Source organism: Diachasma alloeum, unplaced genomic scaffold (genome assembly GCF_001412515.2).
Source record: "Diachasma alloeum isolate Michigan unplaced genomic scaffold, Dall2.0 Dall_scaffold_00278, whole genome shotgun sequence".
NCBI classification, from domain to species: domain Eukaryota; kingdom Metazoa; phylum Arthropoda; class Insecta; order Hymenoptera; family Braconidae; genus Diachasma; species Diachasma alloeum.
The window spans coordinates 652336-669987 of record NW_021680417.1 but is presented as its reverse complement, the minus strand read 5'-3'; the positions used below and the strand labels follow the sequence as shown (position 1 = coordinate 669987).

Below are 17652 nucleotides of genomic sequence, written 5' to 3'. Positions count from 1 at the left end.
TTTCCAACTCATCGTGTTTTAATACTCCATCATTCCAATGAATAGGCTACACATGTGAGTTCCTACGTTTTATCATGGAATTTCTGCAACTCAGGAAGTATGTGTTTGAAATAAGTCACTCTCAAAGTATCTACCATCGAGGTTGCATAATTCCTGTTGAAGGGGACATGAATTTTCAATAGACTTTGATCGTGAGTACAATATAAAAGGAAGTGGCATTGTGATAAGTTTAATAGAAACATCCCCAGTTGCACCTGACCATAGTATCCATGCTTTTCTTTCAAGAAAATATCATTGGGACCAACTTCTAAGTAAGCTAATTCAGTTGCTACTTGATGGGCTGATATGACTTTACCTTTCTTGGGGCATTTGATTTCTATCAGGCAACTGTTCGTGGTGACCACTCCATCCGCACTGTATCCAAGCCATGGTATTCTTGGTTGAATGACAAGACCCAGGGTCTCCACATTGTGTCTTGTCATTTCCATGTAGAGCTCACGAGCTACATCTTCATGCAATACTCCATGTCTGGTATCAGCGTTCCCCTTGAAGTCGCTGAAATACTTTTTTTCGGCCTTATTCCTCCAATCTGGATTGGAATTTTTAGAGTAGGTAAATAATTCGTAACACACACTTCCCGTAATACGTAGCTTCCTCTCTTCCCTCCATAAATTATTGTCTTGTATCTTGGTGCTTATAAAAATATTTATGGCTCTATCTTCGGAAATAATAACATTACTGGAATAGAAATCAGAGAGTTCTTGACTAGCAAATTGAGGGACTTCCTGAATGTTAAGAGGCAATGGGACATTCAAAAAAGCATGCATCAGGGCCCTATCTAATAGATTTGTCTGGCATTCCATGTCATGCTGTTCATTGTCAACTGATTGTGAGGCAGTCCCTCGTTGTTCGGAAAAGTGAATAGCAGCCTCAGAGTTCGGAAATCCTATAATTAATGCATACATCCATTTAATGCACCATACAACAGAACATTGCATATTCGTACAATCTTTGATAATTTGCATAAGTGAATTGAAGATCTCACGAACATTCCTTCTACATGATATTTACCTTTCAATAAACAATCTCTGAAAAAATCATTCAATGTGTCATCAGGGACAAAGTTGTTTCTAACACTTGGTTGATAACAATAAAATTTGTCAATGGAAACCACTCGATCCTCTGAGCACTTTTTGGCGGATTTAATTTTACCCCACTGCTGCTTCAACTCAGTACAACTTATGACATCTAAATTCTCCATACGTTTCCTGAAATTGAAGATAACAACAAGGTGCTGGGATGTTAAACTCATCGCACTTGGATGATAACGACGACTCTTAAGTGAACGAAAGTACAGTCTTACCTATTAACATGTAAAAGAGTAGCAAAAATGTGCTTACATTTATTACCTTCCCCTGCTTTGCAGGAGCAACGACATTTGATTTGCTTAGTTCCATTTCGTACATTAATGATTAAATTGATCTCGTGGATTTGATCCAGGTGTGAGGATTGTCGACAAGCAGATTTAATGTGGATAGACTTTGGGCTACAATGTTTCACTCCGCATATCACGATATGATTGGCTAATAATACTTGTTCCCCAGCTTCAAGTGGCCGTTTGGTCCCCCCTAATAAATTGATGATATTCGAGAGGGATATATTGAATTTACATCGATCAGAATCCATTCTGCTCCAAAACGTCATTCGAATACATACCCTCATATGCATCAGAGTACCCAGTGGTCTCATTGGTTGGCCCCCAACCGTAGTTGACTCAACGCACACTTGGTGGCTCCAACATCTACGTTGCGATCACGAATATTCCACTGACCCCTGGAGGAGGTAGGTGGAGTGGTGGCGGGTATCCCAGCCATTCAAGATATTTTTAATAAATCAGTTAGTCAATTAAAAACCCGGGAGGACGGTGTTCCAAATCAGATTCTTCTGATATCCTCGATCCCTATTCAAGGGGATGGCCATGGTGACTCATCAGGAATTTTTTTTTTTAACTAGCAAGTTGAAGTATGTGCCGATTCAACAACTAACGATGCACTAAATGATGATTGAACAATAAGGATATAATTTGTTATTGGCAAAATATTCACTTTTGAAAAAGTTATAAATTATTGAATGAGAGGCCTTTTCCCAGCTGGTTCCATTGATACCACAGCTTTGATTCATCTTAAACCAAACTATGATTCATTTCTATGAATGAGACAAATCTATCGTTGGACAGGTGCATTTAAGACGAAAAAAAAATTGTCGGAAATAGAGCAATTCTTCAACAAGCCCTGTTGCGCTACGCGCCCTCATAAGTGACAGCAAAAATAACAGAAAAAGAAAGAGGCGGCCAGAAAAAAACATTTAGTGCTCGTGGAACGATAACGATGTTCAGGGTGAACCATCTCGTACAAGGATGATTTTACTGGAAAAAGCAGTTTTCGGATTATTGTTGACACCAGGACGGAAAATCATGTTTCATGAACAACGCGTTTAAAGTTTTCCTGCCTAGCCGTCCGCAGCGGGCCTGGTGTGTCTTTCTCGAACACACGGGCACATGTAAAAGGGGCATTCCATGTCAATTTGACCGGTTTAAACCCTGACCATCTCAGATTCGTTTCATTTTTTTTCACGATTCTACTCGCTGAAAAATCCACCCTGATTTTTTTTCAGATTTTTTAATCAATTCATTAATTTTTTATCAATTTTTGAAGTAGATTAATGAAAGCCCCATTTTGAAAATCTGAAAAAATTTACACAAATTTTATGCTACCAAAATTTCTTTCAAACTATTTTTTAGAATGGAAATAGAAATAGTACGTCCTATGCTAGCCCTACCCTAGTGGAAAAACAAGGCAGAGGTGTAACATACTTGATCAGAATTTCGGATCGGACTTGATAAGTTTCTGATCTAGACCTGAACAGAATTTCCACTCGGGTATTTCTGTATGCGCCAAGAAAACAATTACATTTTATCTCTGGAATTTACGTTAACGAAAGTGCTCAATCTTTATCCGACGTCGATTTTTACAAGTTGTGGTCAGGTCTATTTATAACATTTTTATTGTTTAATCGATCATGTCATGGAGACGGTTGCAGATAGATAAAAAAATTCAAACAAAAGAGGTTTGTTATGTAAAAATACACATTTTTTATTGTATAACTTTTTCTCCTAACTGCGATGGATAAAGAGTTATCATGGGTGGGAGGGAAGTGGGCAGCACGTTAACACTTGCGCGGATGTTGGGGCGCTCCGATGCGTTTATTGGTAAACTCGATCGAGATAGAGGAGAATGGTTCAAACGAAAAATTTTCATCATTGAATTTGACATATAATTGATGATTTGCCATTTGATCCGTCAATTTTTTATGAATTTTCTAAGTTGATTGACGAAGGCCCCTACTGGGAAATTTTAAAAAATTACAATTTGATATTAGCAACAAAGTATTATATTTTACGGCATATTTTAGAGTGAATATGGAAATTAATCGTGTAATAGCTGCATTGATTAAAAAAAATACTCATTATTGTCAGATTATAATTTTTCTTGCATATACTAGTTATTTCTATAAATTGAATTCCGATTTTGTTCATGATTTTTTTCTCAATTCTATATCATGAGATAAGGCTTCAGTTGAAATTTCAGTCGAAGATAAAATATTTTGAACGAGTTGCGATTTTTTTTTGATTTTGCGTTTTTTTCGCTTGTAAAAAAAATTCCTATTGCCTTTCATTCCCACTGAACAAAATCAGTGTCATCGATTTTTTTCGACTCCCGGTTTCACCTGGAATCACCCAGGAAGGAATTGAATAGTTGATGAATATCGGGACAAGTCAATAATCAAGTCGAAGTAAGCCCTAAAATGTATATTTCGACGAATCTCTATGGAATTTTTTCTCCATATTCTGCAATTTAATGATTAAGAGCTGAATTTCATATCTGTCCTTCAAGAAACTAAGATTGATAAGTATACGGAAATAGATTTGCGGTATTCACTGTGCTCAATGACAAAAAATTTGTATATATAGAAAAATATATGAATTTTATCCTGCGAAATTCCATTCTCCTCTATCTCGATCGAGTTTGCCAATAAACGCATCGGAGCGCCCACACATCGGCGCAAGTGTTAACGTGCTGCCCACTTCCCTCCCATCCATGATCACTCTTTATCTACCGCAGTTAGGAGAAAAAGTTATACGATAAAAAATGTGTATTTTTACATAACAAACGACTTTTGTTTGAAATTTTGTTGTCTATCTGCAACCGTTGCCATGATATGATCGATTAAACAATAAAAATGTTATAAATAAATAGACCTCTCCACACCCTATAAAAATCGATGTCGGATTCGGATTCAGCACTGCCGTTAACGTAAACTCCATAGATAAAATGTAATGTTTTTCCTAACGCATACAGAAATAGGGTTAGCGTAGGGCGTACTATTTCTATTTGCAACTCTAAAACATAGCTGAAAACAACTTTTTGGCAGCATAAAATTTTTGTGAATTTTTTCAGATTTTTAAAATGGGGCTGTCGTTAATCTACTTCAAAAATCGATAAAAAATTGAAGAATTGATTTAAAAAATCTGAAAAAAATCAGGGTGGATTTTTCATTGGGTAGAATCATGAAAAAAAAATGAAACGAATCTGAGATGGTCAGGGTTTAAACCGGTCGAATTGACATGGAATGCCCCAAAAGTATAAGTTCTAAAAGAATAAGTTCATTTACGGAGTGATTTTCATCCCCTGCGGGCGGTTTTTCCAATACGACTGATGGTATAGACATGTAATGGGCAGGGGCTTTGTTCATGGGGAAAGAATGGAAAGACAATAGGCTGCTACCTGAGCGCGAGGAGCACGAGCTCACCGGCACTGCTGCACCTGCCCCAATACAAATGGTCATAACTCGGCTCGCTCTTCGATTTTTCTAATAAAACTTCATGAGTATATGTCTAAAAGTATATACAATCGAAATAGGGAAAAGCAAAGAATCGAATTTTTCACAATTTCACCGTTACCATCCCCCTTAAGATTGTTCGGATGTTTTTGGAACTCGAGACGCATTTCACCAGAAAACATGGCGAAGGTGGTGAGATCTGAACAATTTTAATAGGGATCGAGGATATCAAACCAAGGCAATATGGCACACCGTCCTCCCGATTTTTCAATTGACCAGCTAATCAATTAAAAACATCTTGGTTGGCTGGGATACCTTCCACCACTCCACCTACCTCATGCAGGGGCCAGGGGGAATATAAGGACTTCCTTACAACGGGAGATTCAGTACCGGAGCAACCTAGCCCTGATGATGCAGACTGAAATGTTTGCGAAACGTCGGCAAAAAGCTGAATCTAGACGTGGTATCCATCCGGAAGTCATAATAATGAACAATAATATTGCCCGCGAAAGTTTCAAAACTCATTTTTTAATCTATTTTTTCCAGTTTTTCAAGATTTTAATCTTCTTAACCCAGAGAATGTCATTTTCTTATAAGAGTCTGCACTATTTGGCACTTTCAAATTAATGATTATCAATAATACTAAACTAGATACTATGTCGATTAAGTACGTATTTCATTAGCATTTTCCTATTCGTATTAATTTCTATTTGAAATTTATTTCTGATTTAATCTTAAAAATCGAGGTATGTTCATACTATACAATTAATTGTACCTCATCTCGCGGAGCTCTTTATTATTATCAATAAAAGTCTTTAAATTTTCATTCAACTGATAAAACTTTCTCCGGACGAATACAATTCCCGAGCAAAATAAAAGTAGCATATTATATGACACCACTTGTAAATTTTGATAGATAAAGAAGAATTGAGAATTCGTAATATCTCCCGCTCTCACTATGCACCAAACACTTGACGGTACTATCATTATCCAAATCACATTGAAAAATAAAACTGCAACAATCACACTTTTGATGTATAAGTTGGGATCATCGAAAATTCCCAGCTTTCTATTGGTGAGTTCAATTTTTCTACAATGTTCAAGAATTATCATCAATTTCTCAGTGAAAAAAGCGGATGATATAAAAAAACTGAGGTTTCCAAGAATCTCATGACAACGACTTCTAAATCAACTATGAATATAACATTAGTTTCACCAGGAATTCTCCTAGATACTCTGTTAACAATAACCTTGAAGCATATGTAACTGAACAGTACTATTTGGAATATTCCGTAAACAGGGGCATAGCGCGAAGGTACAGTGACACTTGTATTAGTCAGTCGAAATGGGTTGACTCCCACAAAATTCCAAAAATGATACAATAAGACAAAATTCCACGATCTTGTAACGGGATACATAGTTACTTTTAACGGGATACATAGCATACAAAGTTCGGCGGAATTTTGATCTTGCAATGTGCATTCAGTGGAACGTGTGGCATCATCACGATAATGGATCCCATCTAAACAGATTGATGATAAACATAATAAGCATAATGGCATATTGAATCATTTAAGAGACATTAAGGTAACGCATTGATCTAGTTTGAAATTAAATTTGATTATTCCCATTTTCGGTCGATATTGTGAGAAAACTCAAGGATTTTTGGTCAGTTATGTCTGTGCGTTCATAATAATTTCTCCATCGTAAACGGACAGTGAAGTCCAGTGGAGAGATTTTCTACGCATTCCCGCAATTTGATTTGAAAAATTGAAATTTGTGTTTTGATATCGTTCGGAAAAGTTAGATAGAATCAATATACATGCTCATTCATTTATATACACTTTGTACTTTCGAACTATCGTTGACTATCTTACCATAAGAACTGTGAAGCACAAGTTCCAGTAAAAAATTCTTATTAATAATTCCAATTAATTTACCTAAATTACACTTGAGATTGTCGCTTTTATCTCAGACTTTAATACACTCGTATACCCATTCGTTGTCATCCACGCTATATGATAATATAATCGTCACATGTACGCAGAACGAATCAATTATAAGTAAGAAGTCCATGTGGATGTGAACACAAACAGCCGGACACAGTGATTGTGTCAACAGCTTCTGTGGTTTGTATAAAAGCAGGCTCGTCCGCGGTCATTGGATAGTGAACTGCTGACGACAGAGGTAGGCCGAGAGAGTAAAATTATTCACAGCGACCTACCCTGGTAAAACAGTCCGATTATTTCCGACTGGGTGATAAAAAATGAATCGGCGTTAATGATATTTCTGTCTTTGCCCGTTAAATTCTGATTAGCTGGTAGGTAGAGTTTGGAGTTTGAGAAAATTGTGAGAATTAATGGGAACAAGGGTATGTGGCCGTTATCGTCCAATTACTTTCGAAATGAGTGGTTGATAGATCTCATATTGCTGATATAAATCTTTAATATTTATTGCTCATTTAAACATTTATATGCGTATTTATACGCGTATTCAAGATTTATATCAGCAATATGAGATCTATCAACCACTTTTTTGGAAAGTATAATCGGACGATAACGGCCACGTACCCTTGATCCTATTAATTCTCATAATTTTCTCAAACTCCAAACTCTACCTACTAGCCAATCGGAATTTAACGGGCAAAGACAGAAACATCATTAACGCCAATTCATTTTTTATCCCCCAGTCGGAAATAATCGGACTGTTTTACCAGGGTAGTATTATCGGTTTTGTGCATCAATATCTCCTTCTTTATAGAATGATCGAGCGATCGGGACTCCGCGTTATTAATATGAGAGCCCTCTTGAGTTTCTTTATGCTGATAGCCGTTGCTGTTGTCGTGAAAAGTGAGGAGAAATGGTGGTCAGCAATGTCACTGTATCAAATTTATCCCAGGAGTTTCAAGGATAGCAATGGAGATGGAATTGGAGACCTGAAAGGCATTTATCTACTATGATATGTCCGGAATGATAGAATCCATTTTTTTATTTTTCCTTCTCATTACATTTTTTCAGGCATTATTGACAATTTGGACCACTTAGTGGAATCGAAAGTCACTGCAATGTGGATGTCACCGATTTACCCTAGCCCTGGGGTAGACATGGGATATGATATTTCAAATTTCATTGAAATAGATCCCTTGTTCGGCACATTAGAAGATTTCGACATTTTATTGGAGAAGGCTCACAAAACGGGCCTTAAAGTGCTCATGGATTTCGTACCGAATCACAGTTCCGATCAGCACGAGTGGTTTCAAAAGAGTGTCAAGGATATTCCACCTTACAATAACTACTACGTTTGGGCGAATGGAACGTTCAAGGCAGGTGGCACTCGTGCTCCACCGAACAACTGGGTGAGTAGCCGAATTATCATTTACATTCAAATAATCAATATAATTAATCGTATTTAAACCCTGAAACGACTGGATTCATAGGTAAGTGTATTTGGAGGTCCAGCCTGGACGTGGAATGATCAGAGACAAGCGTACTACCTGCATCAGTTCACACCGCAACAGCCGGATCTCAATTATCGATATGAGAACCTTAGAGATGAGATAAAGGTAGAAAAATCGTATATTCAACTTTGCTTCATTCAAATGACGATCAAAGGATCTTAATACAAGCTGTTTTTTATTATTCAGTTAATGGCTATCGCCAAATTAGAATGTTTTAAGATTCTGGCTCGACAGAGGTGTGGACGGCTTCCGTATCGATGTCATCAATCACGTATTCGAAATCCAATCCCTCCAAGACGAACCGTTATCAGGCAATACGAACGACCCAAACAACTACGGATACTTGAATCACATTTACACTAAAGATCAGCCTGAGTGCTATGAATTGGTTCGTCAATGGCGAGAACTACTGGATGAATATAACAAGGACGGTGAACATGAACGTCTCATGGTCTTGGAGGCCTATACAGACATAAACTTGACGATGAAATACTACAAATTTGGGGCCAGTTTCCCATTCAACTTCGGGTTCATCCAGCGCTTGAACGCCGATTCTTCCCCTGCTGACGTCAAATTCGTTATTGACGAGTGGATGGCAAGGATGCCCGACGGAAATACAGCCAATTGGGTGGTAAGCATCACAACATAAGAGATTAAAATCATGAGATGATCAGGCAAACTATCAAAATCAATCCATTTGGAATTTGTTCAGATTGGAAATCACGACCAGAAGAGAGTTGCGTCACGCTATGGAGTTGAACGAGCCCAAGGAATTATCGCATTACTCCTCCTACTACCTGGAGTGCTAATAATGTACAATGGTGATGAGATCGGTATGCCTAACAATTATGTGTCGTGGGAACAGGGAAAAGATCCTCAGGGATGTAATGCTGGGAGAGAAGGGTTTGAGGCAGCCTCACGAGATCCTTTTCGGACTCCTTTCCTTTGGGATGGGACGACCTCTGCTGGTAAATCATTTTCTTCTTCAATCACACGATTTTCAAATGAAATGTGAAATGATGGGTTATGATATCTGATCGTTAATTACGAGAACGAAATTTTGTCTCCATACAGTTTGAACTTTGTCACCCGTCTCATGAGTTTTAATTATAACAAGTTTTAATTCATTCATAGGATTCTCGACGAATCCAAACACTTGGCTGCCAGTGAACCCAGATTACAAAAGTTTGAATCTGGAAGTACAGAAAGAAGCAGGGGACTCCCAGTTCAAATTCTACCAGACAGTGGCGGAACTCAGATCATGGCCAACAGCTCAGAGTGGGGATCTCTACACTTATGTAATCAGTGATAACATCTTTGCTATCTCCAGGTACATTGATATTCCAAACGAAGCAATGCTTTTCGATAAAATGTTTTCAATCCTTTTGTGAAAAAATCTTGTTTTCTAGAATACTGGGAGGTCAGCGATCGATTTATCTTGTGTTAAACTTCGGAAACGAATTGCGAAATGAGGATCTCACTAGAAAAATTGAGAATATACCGGGAGAACTCATCATTTACCGGGGGATTGGGAATTCCGATCTTCCTTACGGGTAAGAACATTTTATTCATAATGATCATAAAAGTGATTATATGACTAATTGCTGCAAAAATATTTTTCCAGGTCAATCATTGACTCAAAGTCGGCGCAGATTCCGGCGCGTGGAGCTGTCATCTACGTTACACCGGAAATGTCTAGAAAATTTGAAGTGAAATTATTGTAGTTTCCCTAATGACATTATTATTCCCGCTGCATTATTCGGAATGTATTCGAATGCAGAATACAAATTAATGATGATGATGATGATGATAATTCTTGTTTTTTTCTGACGTACGTGTTCAAGTAAGATTCTAATTTCAGTTTTCAAAGATAGCGTAACCGGAGGAAACATCTATAGATGCATTGAACGGATAAATCATTGGTCATATTCTGCAATTAAATTATAAATTCATCTTGAGCAACTGAGGAATTGAAAATCTCCCCAAAATTTGGAATGGGGAAATTGATAATATGATCATCTGACATATGAACCAGATTAATTATAGTCGGGATATACATCTGTACAAAAACGCTATTCACCAATATTTATTCATGGATAGCCAGACAACACTTATCACGTCAATTACTCTTGATGTGTATAAAAGTGGGCTCGTCCCTGATAATTCGACAGTATCACGCTTCACGGTGGGCACGACTTGATGACAAAGAAGTTTCACCACTCATGTTATTGGTCGGCGGGTGATAGGAATCTCATGGATCACCCATTTTTTGTAGCTTCAGGGAATAACTTACATTTCATTTTATCGACATGAATGTTATTTTGAGTTTGCAATAATAGCACTCGTTATTGGGGTGAATGGTGAGGAAAAATGGTGATCGTCTATGTCGCTGTATCAAATTTATCCAAGAAGTTTCAGGGATAGTGATGGAGATGCAATTGCGGATCTTAAAGGTAATTTTTGTGGATAATAATCAATTTTCCTTCATGAAAGAATCACTCTGAATGACTGAAAAGAATCTATAAGAGAATTATTTCAATAACAAGCTAAGTAAATGATGCACTTTATCACAACTCGGACGAATTTTTCAATTATTTCATATTTTTAGGAATTACTGATAACTTGCAGCACTTGACAGACGCTAAAGTCGATGCATTCTGGCTGTCACCCGTTTATCCTAGCCCCGGAGTAGACATGGGATATGACATATCAAACTTCATTGATATCGATCCCATGTTCAGTACTTCGAAGGATTTTGAAAATCTGTTGGAAAAGACCCACAAACAGGGGCTAAAAGTGCTCATGGATTTCGTACAAAATCACAGTTCTGATAAGCACGCATGGTTTCAGAAGAGTCATGAATATTCCACCTTACAATCACTACTACATTTGGGCCAACGGAACCGTTGGAGAAGATGGCGCACGTGTTCTACCAAATAACTAGGTGAGTATTAAATAAAAAATCAGTGTCGGTCGCTCGCCCCGTATTAGTGATCCCGCAAAAGCGCAAGAGAAACAAGACAAGGGAGCCTATTCTCGACCCAGGATTCCACGGTCGTATAAAAGCTCGTCGTGAACGGAGGCGCTCCGTGTGCGGTGGGGTCCGTACGGTTTGAGACCGTCGTATGCGACTTTGGCTCCGTACGCTCCCATGCGATTTTCACTCGGCGTTCGGTTTCATATGATGGTTTGACGCATCTTAACCTCACACTCTGACATTCCCCTGGGACTGTGATTATTTATACATTATTCTTACATCTTTATTCGGAATTCTACTCATTAATTTATTCAATAATGAGGAGTAAGTCAGCAAATGGAAAAGTTGTGAAGAAGGCAACAAAAAATAAACAAAATGCATCAAAAGACCCGAGAAATATCATAGTACCCCAGCGAAAGGTGATGTTGGAATATGTGAAGAAACATCCTCAGTTGATAAATGTTCGATTTATTCCTGACTTTACCCATGCTGATGCTCAAAAATTATGGCAAGAATTGGCAGGATTATTAAATTTGCTCGGAGGTGCTAAGAAAGCATGGCAGCAATGGAGAAGAGTAAGTAAAAAGTGAGGTGACTTTCATACATATTCAGAAATGGAAAAGCTTGTTCATTTCTTTATAGTCTTATCAAGACCAAAGTCCGAGGTGTTCTAGCAAACGAGGCGAAATCCCGAGAAGGAACAGCTGTTGGTCCTCCTGTAGAAGCAGTCCTAGATCCTGTCGATCAGGGTCTTATAGACATAATAGACCCTGTGAGCATCCATGGGTTGTCAGGGGTTTCTGAATCCAAGGTGAATTTTGTGAGCATCGATAGATATAAATAATAATTTGATACGAAGTATATTTATACATTGAATAACTCATTGTTGAAATAATTGGATGTTTTCTTATGGCGATATTAGATATATCAGTTCAGATGTTCTCCTTTAATTTATGGTCTTTCATTATGACTGTTTATTCATTAAATGAAATATAATTGTGAGTCACTGAGTTGAAAAAAAGTGATATCACTGGGAATTCTATTCTTCAGGAGTTTCCAGATGATTTCGAGGGAAAAGGTTTGGGTGATGCTTTGGACAGTGCTGGTGATGAGGAGGTACATGATGTACAAAAGAATGAAAGATTTGAGAGTGATACTGAAGAAACCGATGAACCGAAGACTGAGCCAGACAAGACTGATGATATAGGTAATGAGGAAAAGAAAATTGCACCTATAAAGACTGCTGGGGATGATGGTCTGTCCTCGAAGCCAGAATTTGGTGGGGTAATGGATGTTGAGGTTACTGAAACCGACTTTTCTACTGCGATCTACTCTGACATGACTGAGCCAAACATTGCAGCCATCCTAGAGGTTAAATCTCATAACAGTACATTAAATTCAGGTTTCAATATCGAAGAAAAAAATGACTATAATAATCATGTACTATGACGATGAAAATAAGGAAAATGAACCAAAGATGATTGACAAAGTGATATTGGAACCGAAAGAGGAAAAACCTGAAAAGAAAGATGTTAAGAAAAATTAGTATAAATGTTGGTATTTCTGTGGTTCCCGGTAGCATAGTCGGTAAGAGTGCCCGGTGCGTATCTGGGAGACCCGAGTTCGATTCCCGGCTGGGCGAAGCGGAAATTTTTTCTCTCTAAATTCGAATTCTCTTGGAATTTTTTTTTTTAATAAATTAAAGAAAAGAAAAACAAAAAAAAGAAAAAAAACTATCATCATTTTACTGAAAAGAATTATTATTATTTCAAATAATTGATTTTTCAGTTTTATAACTATAACATTTTTTATTATTATTATTATCATTATTATTCTTATTATTACAGGTATATATATATATATACTACTGTATATCGCCACCATCCTTCTAACGGCAAATATTATTAAAAACTATCATTATATTTTACTGAAAAGAACTATTGTTATTTCAAATAATTAATTTTTCAGTTTTAGAACTATAACATTTTATTATTATTATTATCATTATTATTCTTATTATTACAGGTATATATATATATACTACTGTATATCGCCACCGTCCTTCTAACGGCAAATATTATTAAAAACTATCATTATATTTTACTGAAAATAATTATTATTATTTCAAATAATACCACCGACTATCCTAGGTTTATTTAATGATCCAGACCAATAATAATATGATGATTATTCATTTCAATATCTTTAGGTTGGTCAGTTAGACGCCCAAGTGCCACCAGAAGATTGAGAGTGCAATCCATCAAACAAACGGGATGACTGTAATTATGTCCAGTGGAGTTTCGATGAAAAGCACATATTAAAAGAGAAAATTGGAAATTATGAAAGAAGATTTGTCTCTCAAGGCTTGGAAAACAGCTGCATTGGAAATGACAGCAGAGGCATCCACCAGAATTGCAGGAGCAGCTGAGAGAACTGCAGAGGTATTACGAGTAATTGCAGTCATTGAAGACAAAATAATAAGCGTTCTACACGTTCTCATTTTGTATTGTCTCATCATCCCCTCCAAACTACATCTGCCAATTTCATCATTCATCACCAATTTGGTGTGACATCAAAATGTAGAGTGCAAAATATTAATACTGGTTGTTAATAATCTACTGCTAAGTATTATTGAAAGATGTGCGAGACCAAAAATTAAGACTCTTATAGCAAACTGTTATTTTGTGTAGCTTCTGAGGAGATTTCATTTCTTAATTCAAGAAGATTATTTGTGTGGAAGATTATTTGTAACGCAAATATTGTGTAAAACAACACACGAATTGATAATCTTAGCTGCAACTTCTTGTTTGTAGTGGAGAACACGTTCTTTCAATAACGATCTAAACAGCATTTTCAGAACGGCATTCAATCGCTCAATCAATGAGCGAGTATGAGTCAGCCTACGTACATAACGCTCTTGTGGTGATCCAGGAGCAGCGTTCAGGGTTGGTGTCATCAACCAGGGCCTTAGACCGTACCCAGAATCTCCTACGAATGCAGTTAAATGGATAGAAAAATTTACATCGGAAACTCGATTTTTTTTACAAAAAAAGGCGAGAAATTTTCAAATTTAGACATGAAAAAATTTCCGAAAATGGAAAATGAGATAATATAATGAATGATGAGTCTCAGGGCTTTGAGAATGTTCATTATGCGTATAATTTTAGTTTTAAGAATGTGAGCGTTTCGGGATTAATTTGCAACAAGTGACAGTTCTCCCGAAACTCCCATAAATCTTGTCATTGACAAATCATAATTTGCTGAGAAAATCCATGGAATTCCGATTCCAATGAAATTAATAGAAAAGTAACCCGCAAAAAAACATCATCGTGTCCAGTCGCATGAAGTTCACGCAGTAATAGCAAAACCTCGCAGTTATTCCAGATGAAACTGTCGTGAGATCTTCCAGGATATCTTGCATTTGCATTCAGAATGCGATAATCCGCGTCACATATCTGCGGTAGGGAAAAAATTCATATTATAAAAGACGAGGAGATAGTTTTTGAGAAATGCTGAGAGGGATTCATACCAATTGCACGTTTAGTGAGTAATATCCCTTCCTATTCACGTATAAATATTCTTCCTCGTGTTTTGGAGCAGTAACTGCCACATGCGTGCAGTCCAAGCAGCCGATGACTCCCGGGAATCTGAATTCTTGATAGAATCTAGTATGTGGAAGGAAAACTCATCGATAACAACACAGTGAAAAATTCTGAGTTAATTACGACTCTGAGTCCGTGCCGAATGGAGTGAAAACAATTCCAACGGGTTTTGAGCGGGGTTCCACAGAGTGTATCAACTCCAGAAGGGAATAATGAATGGACTGAAAATTCACACCGCCGTGGTATCACTATGGACGTGGTAGTCAACACAGTTTGTTGTTAAAATAAATAAAATCCACTCCGTATCAAAGTATGACTCAGGACAAGAGAGTTGATTGTAAAACCGAAATATTTAACCATTTACATTGGAAACATCAGCACCAAATTATTTCTACTGTGGAGTAATGGCAGCCTCGTGCAGATAATTACAATTTAGAGTATATAATTTTTTAATCATTCTATAAAATTTTCAACTGAAGGAAAATGTAGAGGCGACTTTAGCTTCAATAGTTGAATAATTTGGAAACTATTTGTTATGAGATGGGTGAGTGCGACGTAAATATATGCTAAGATGCTGAACTACAAATGTTGAGGAGTAAAGCACAAAAACAATCACAAAGTCCTTGAGTATCCATGGGGAAAAGGACCGAACTTCTAAAAGATTCTTATAATCAATTGAAAAGAGTTCATCGATGAACAAGAGTGTTACCTCCACCGAACCTCTTCCAATTCTCCGAAATTTCGAGGGAAGTGTACCCATTTACTGAATACATCAGGCTGAGTCAAAATTTCAACCACAGAATGGATACATCGGACGTAAGGAAAAATTGTCAAACGGAAAAATTGTCAAATGAGAATGCGAAAGGGGCGCCATCCGGTAGTGACGCCACGGAGTATGGTTTTTAGGGTAAAGAAGAGTTTTCAAATTAGATTTGTATAGATAAATTCAAAATAATATTTAGTTTAAAATAATCAATTAGGGAGATATCTTAAGCACATTGAAATATACGATATCATAGGGGCAAAATGGATATTTTCTGACCTCATTCGATTTTTTCGGGGTAAAATGGGTCTTTTCTGAACTCCTACGATTTCATGGGGGCAAAATGGGTTTTTCGTGTACTCCTACAATTTCATTGAGGTAAAATGGGTATTCTGTGAATCTTTACGATTTCATCCTGGCAAAATGGGTATTTTCTGACCTCATTCGATTTCGTAGGGGTAAAATGGGTCTTTCCTGTACTCCTACGATTTTATGGGGGCAAAATGGGTGTTTTGTGTACTCCTACGATTCCATAGCGACAAGATGGGTATTCTGTGAACTTGATAAAAGTTAATAAAACGTAATAAAACTCATCACTACATACATGAATTAGATATCACATGCATATCATCACGATTTGGACCACCGCTATTGTTATAGTTTGGGCAGTCGATAGAGTAGAAAACCCAACAGAAGTAATTTTCTAGTTTCTTTCAAGTTTCAAAAGTTGCCTACATTGCTTAACGTATTTTTTGGGCTGGTNTTTTTGTTTCCATATATTTAAAGGTTTAAATTTAAAGGTTTATTAGTTGAATTGTCTAGCTGACAATCCAAGGTGGGAGAGATGTTATAGTTTGGGCAGTCGATAGAGTAGAAAACCCAACAGAAGTAATTTTCTAGTTTCTTTCAAGTTTCAAAAGTTGCCTACATTGCTTAACGTATTTTTTGGGCTGGTTACTATGGCATGACGTTCGCTACATGTCCCACATTGTAAAACAATAATCTCTTCGGCAGAAAATTATGATGAGGCGATATTGCATTGAAAAATCGTGTTGAAAAAAAAGAACTTCTCGTGGAAATGTATATTCGTGAGCTACTCAAACTCGTATTGAGCAATGCCTTTTACAAGGACGACAAAAGACCATTGTCCAGCACTTATGACAAATTAAAGACTCAACTCAGGGCTTTAGAATCACTGGGAGTGACTACAGACATGTGTGCAGCAATGCTGTATCCCCTGGTGGAGTCTTCGTTACCAGAGGAGTTACTGAGGGGTTGGCAGCGCCACTCAACGTCACTACAGATCCCTGATGCCCAAGTACGTCTTGCGAAGTTCATGGACTTCTTAGAAGCCGAGGTTATGTCCGAACAGCGTATCGACATGGCAGTACAAGGTTTCGACATAACTCCAACTACCCAGCAGCAGAGTAAAGACACTAAGAACAACGACAAGAAAAAGAAAGTCAAGAGTGAGAATGGACCCGTAGCTACAGCAGCAGGATTGCTCAACACAAAAGGTCAGACAGTGGATTCATGTAAATTCTGTGAGCAAAATCACAAAAGTGACAGTTGTGAGAAAGCGAAAAAAATGACAATGGAAGAACGTGTAGAAATCGTGAAGAGCACAAATGCCTGCTTTAATTGTTTAAAAACCAATCACTCTTGTAAGTTCTGCAGATATCGCGAAAAATGTCCTTGGTGTGGTAAGAAGCACGTACTGTTGATGTGTAAGCTTGTGGGTAGTACATCAGCTGTTGAGGACAAATCCAAGGTCAAACCAACTGAACAGAATCTTGCCAGTTTTTCAACAGACATGGAAGTATTCCTTCAAACACTGAAGGTCAAACTGGTCCACGGCAGCAAGGAGAAAGTGGTCAGGGCGATCATTGATTCAGGGTCGCACCGTTCATATGTTTCAGGGCCAGCAGCAGAATTTCTAGGGTATGAAATGGTG

General features: G+C 37.4%; 1 protein-coding gene across 2 annotated transcripts; it reads left to right on the top strand.

Moving 5' to 3' along the window:
• Nucleotides 1-6578: 6578 nt before the first annotated feature.
• On the top strand, nucleotides 6579-10169 carry LOC107038161 (alpha-glucosidase). Of its 2 annotated transcripts, XM_015257079.1 has the most exons (9): nucleotides 6579-7086; nucleotides 7660-7841; nucleotides 7917-8254; nucleotides 8336-8461; nucleotides 8565-8987; nucleotides 9069-9324; nucleotides 9491-9686; nucleotides 9766-9909; nucleotides 9981-10169. In XM_015257079.1, exons 2-9 carry the CDS (start codon nucleotides 7661-7663, stop codon nucleotides 10078-10080), a joined length of 1764 nt encoding a protein of 587 aa, XP_015112565.1. In that variant the 5' UTR covers nucleotides 6579-7086; nucleotide 7660; the 3' UTR covers nucleotides 10081-10169. The 2 variants fall into 2 exon arrangements, with proteins under 2 accessions (XP_015112565.1, XP_015112564.1); XM_015257078.1 differs by lacking the exon at nucleotides 6579-7086 and having other exon boundaries at nucleotides 7633-7841.
• Nucleotides 10170-17652: the final 7483 nt, after the last annotated feature.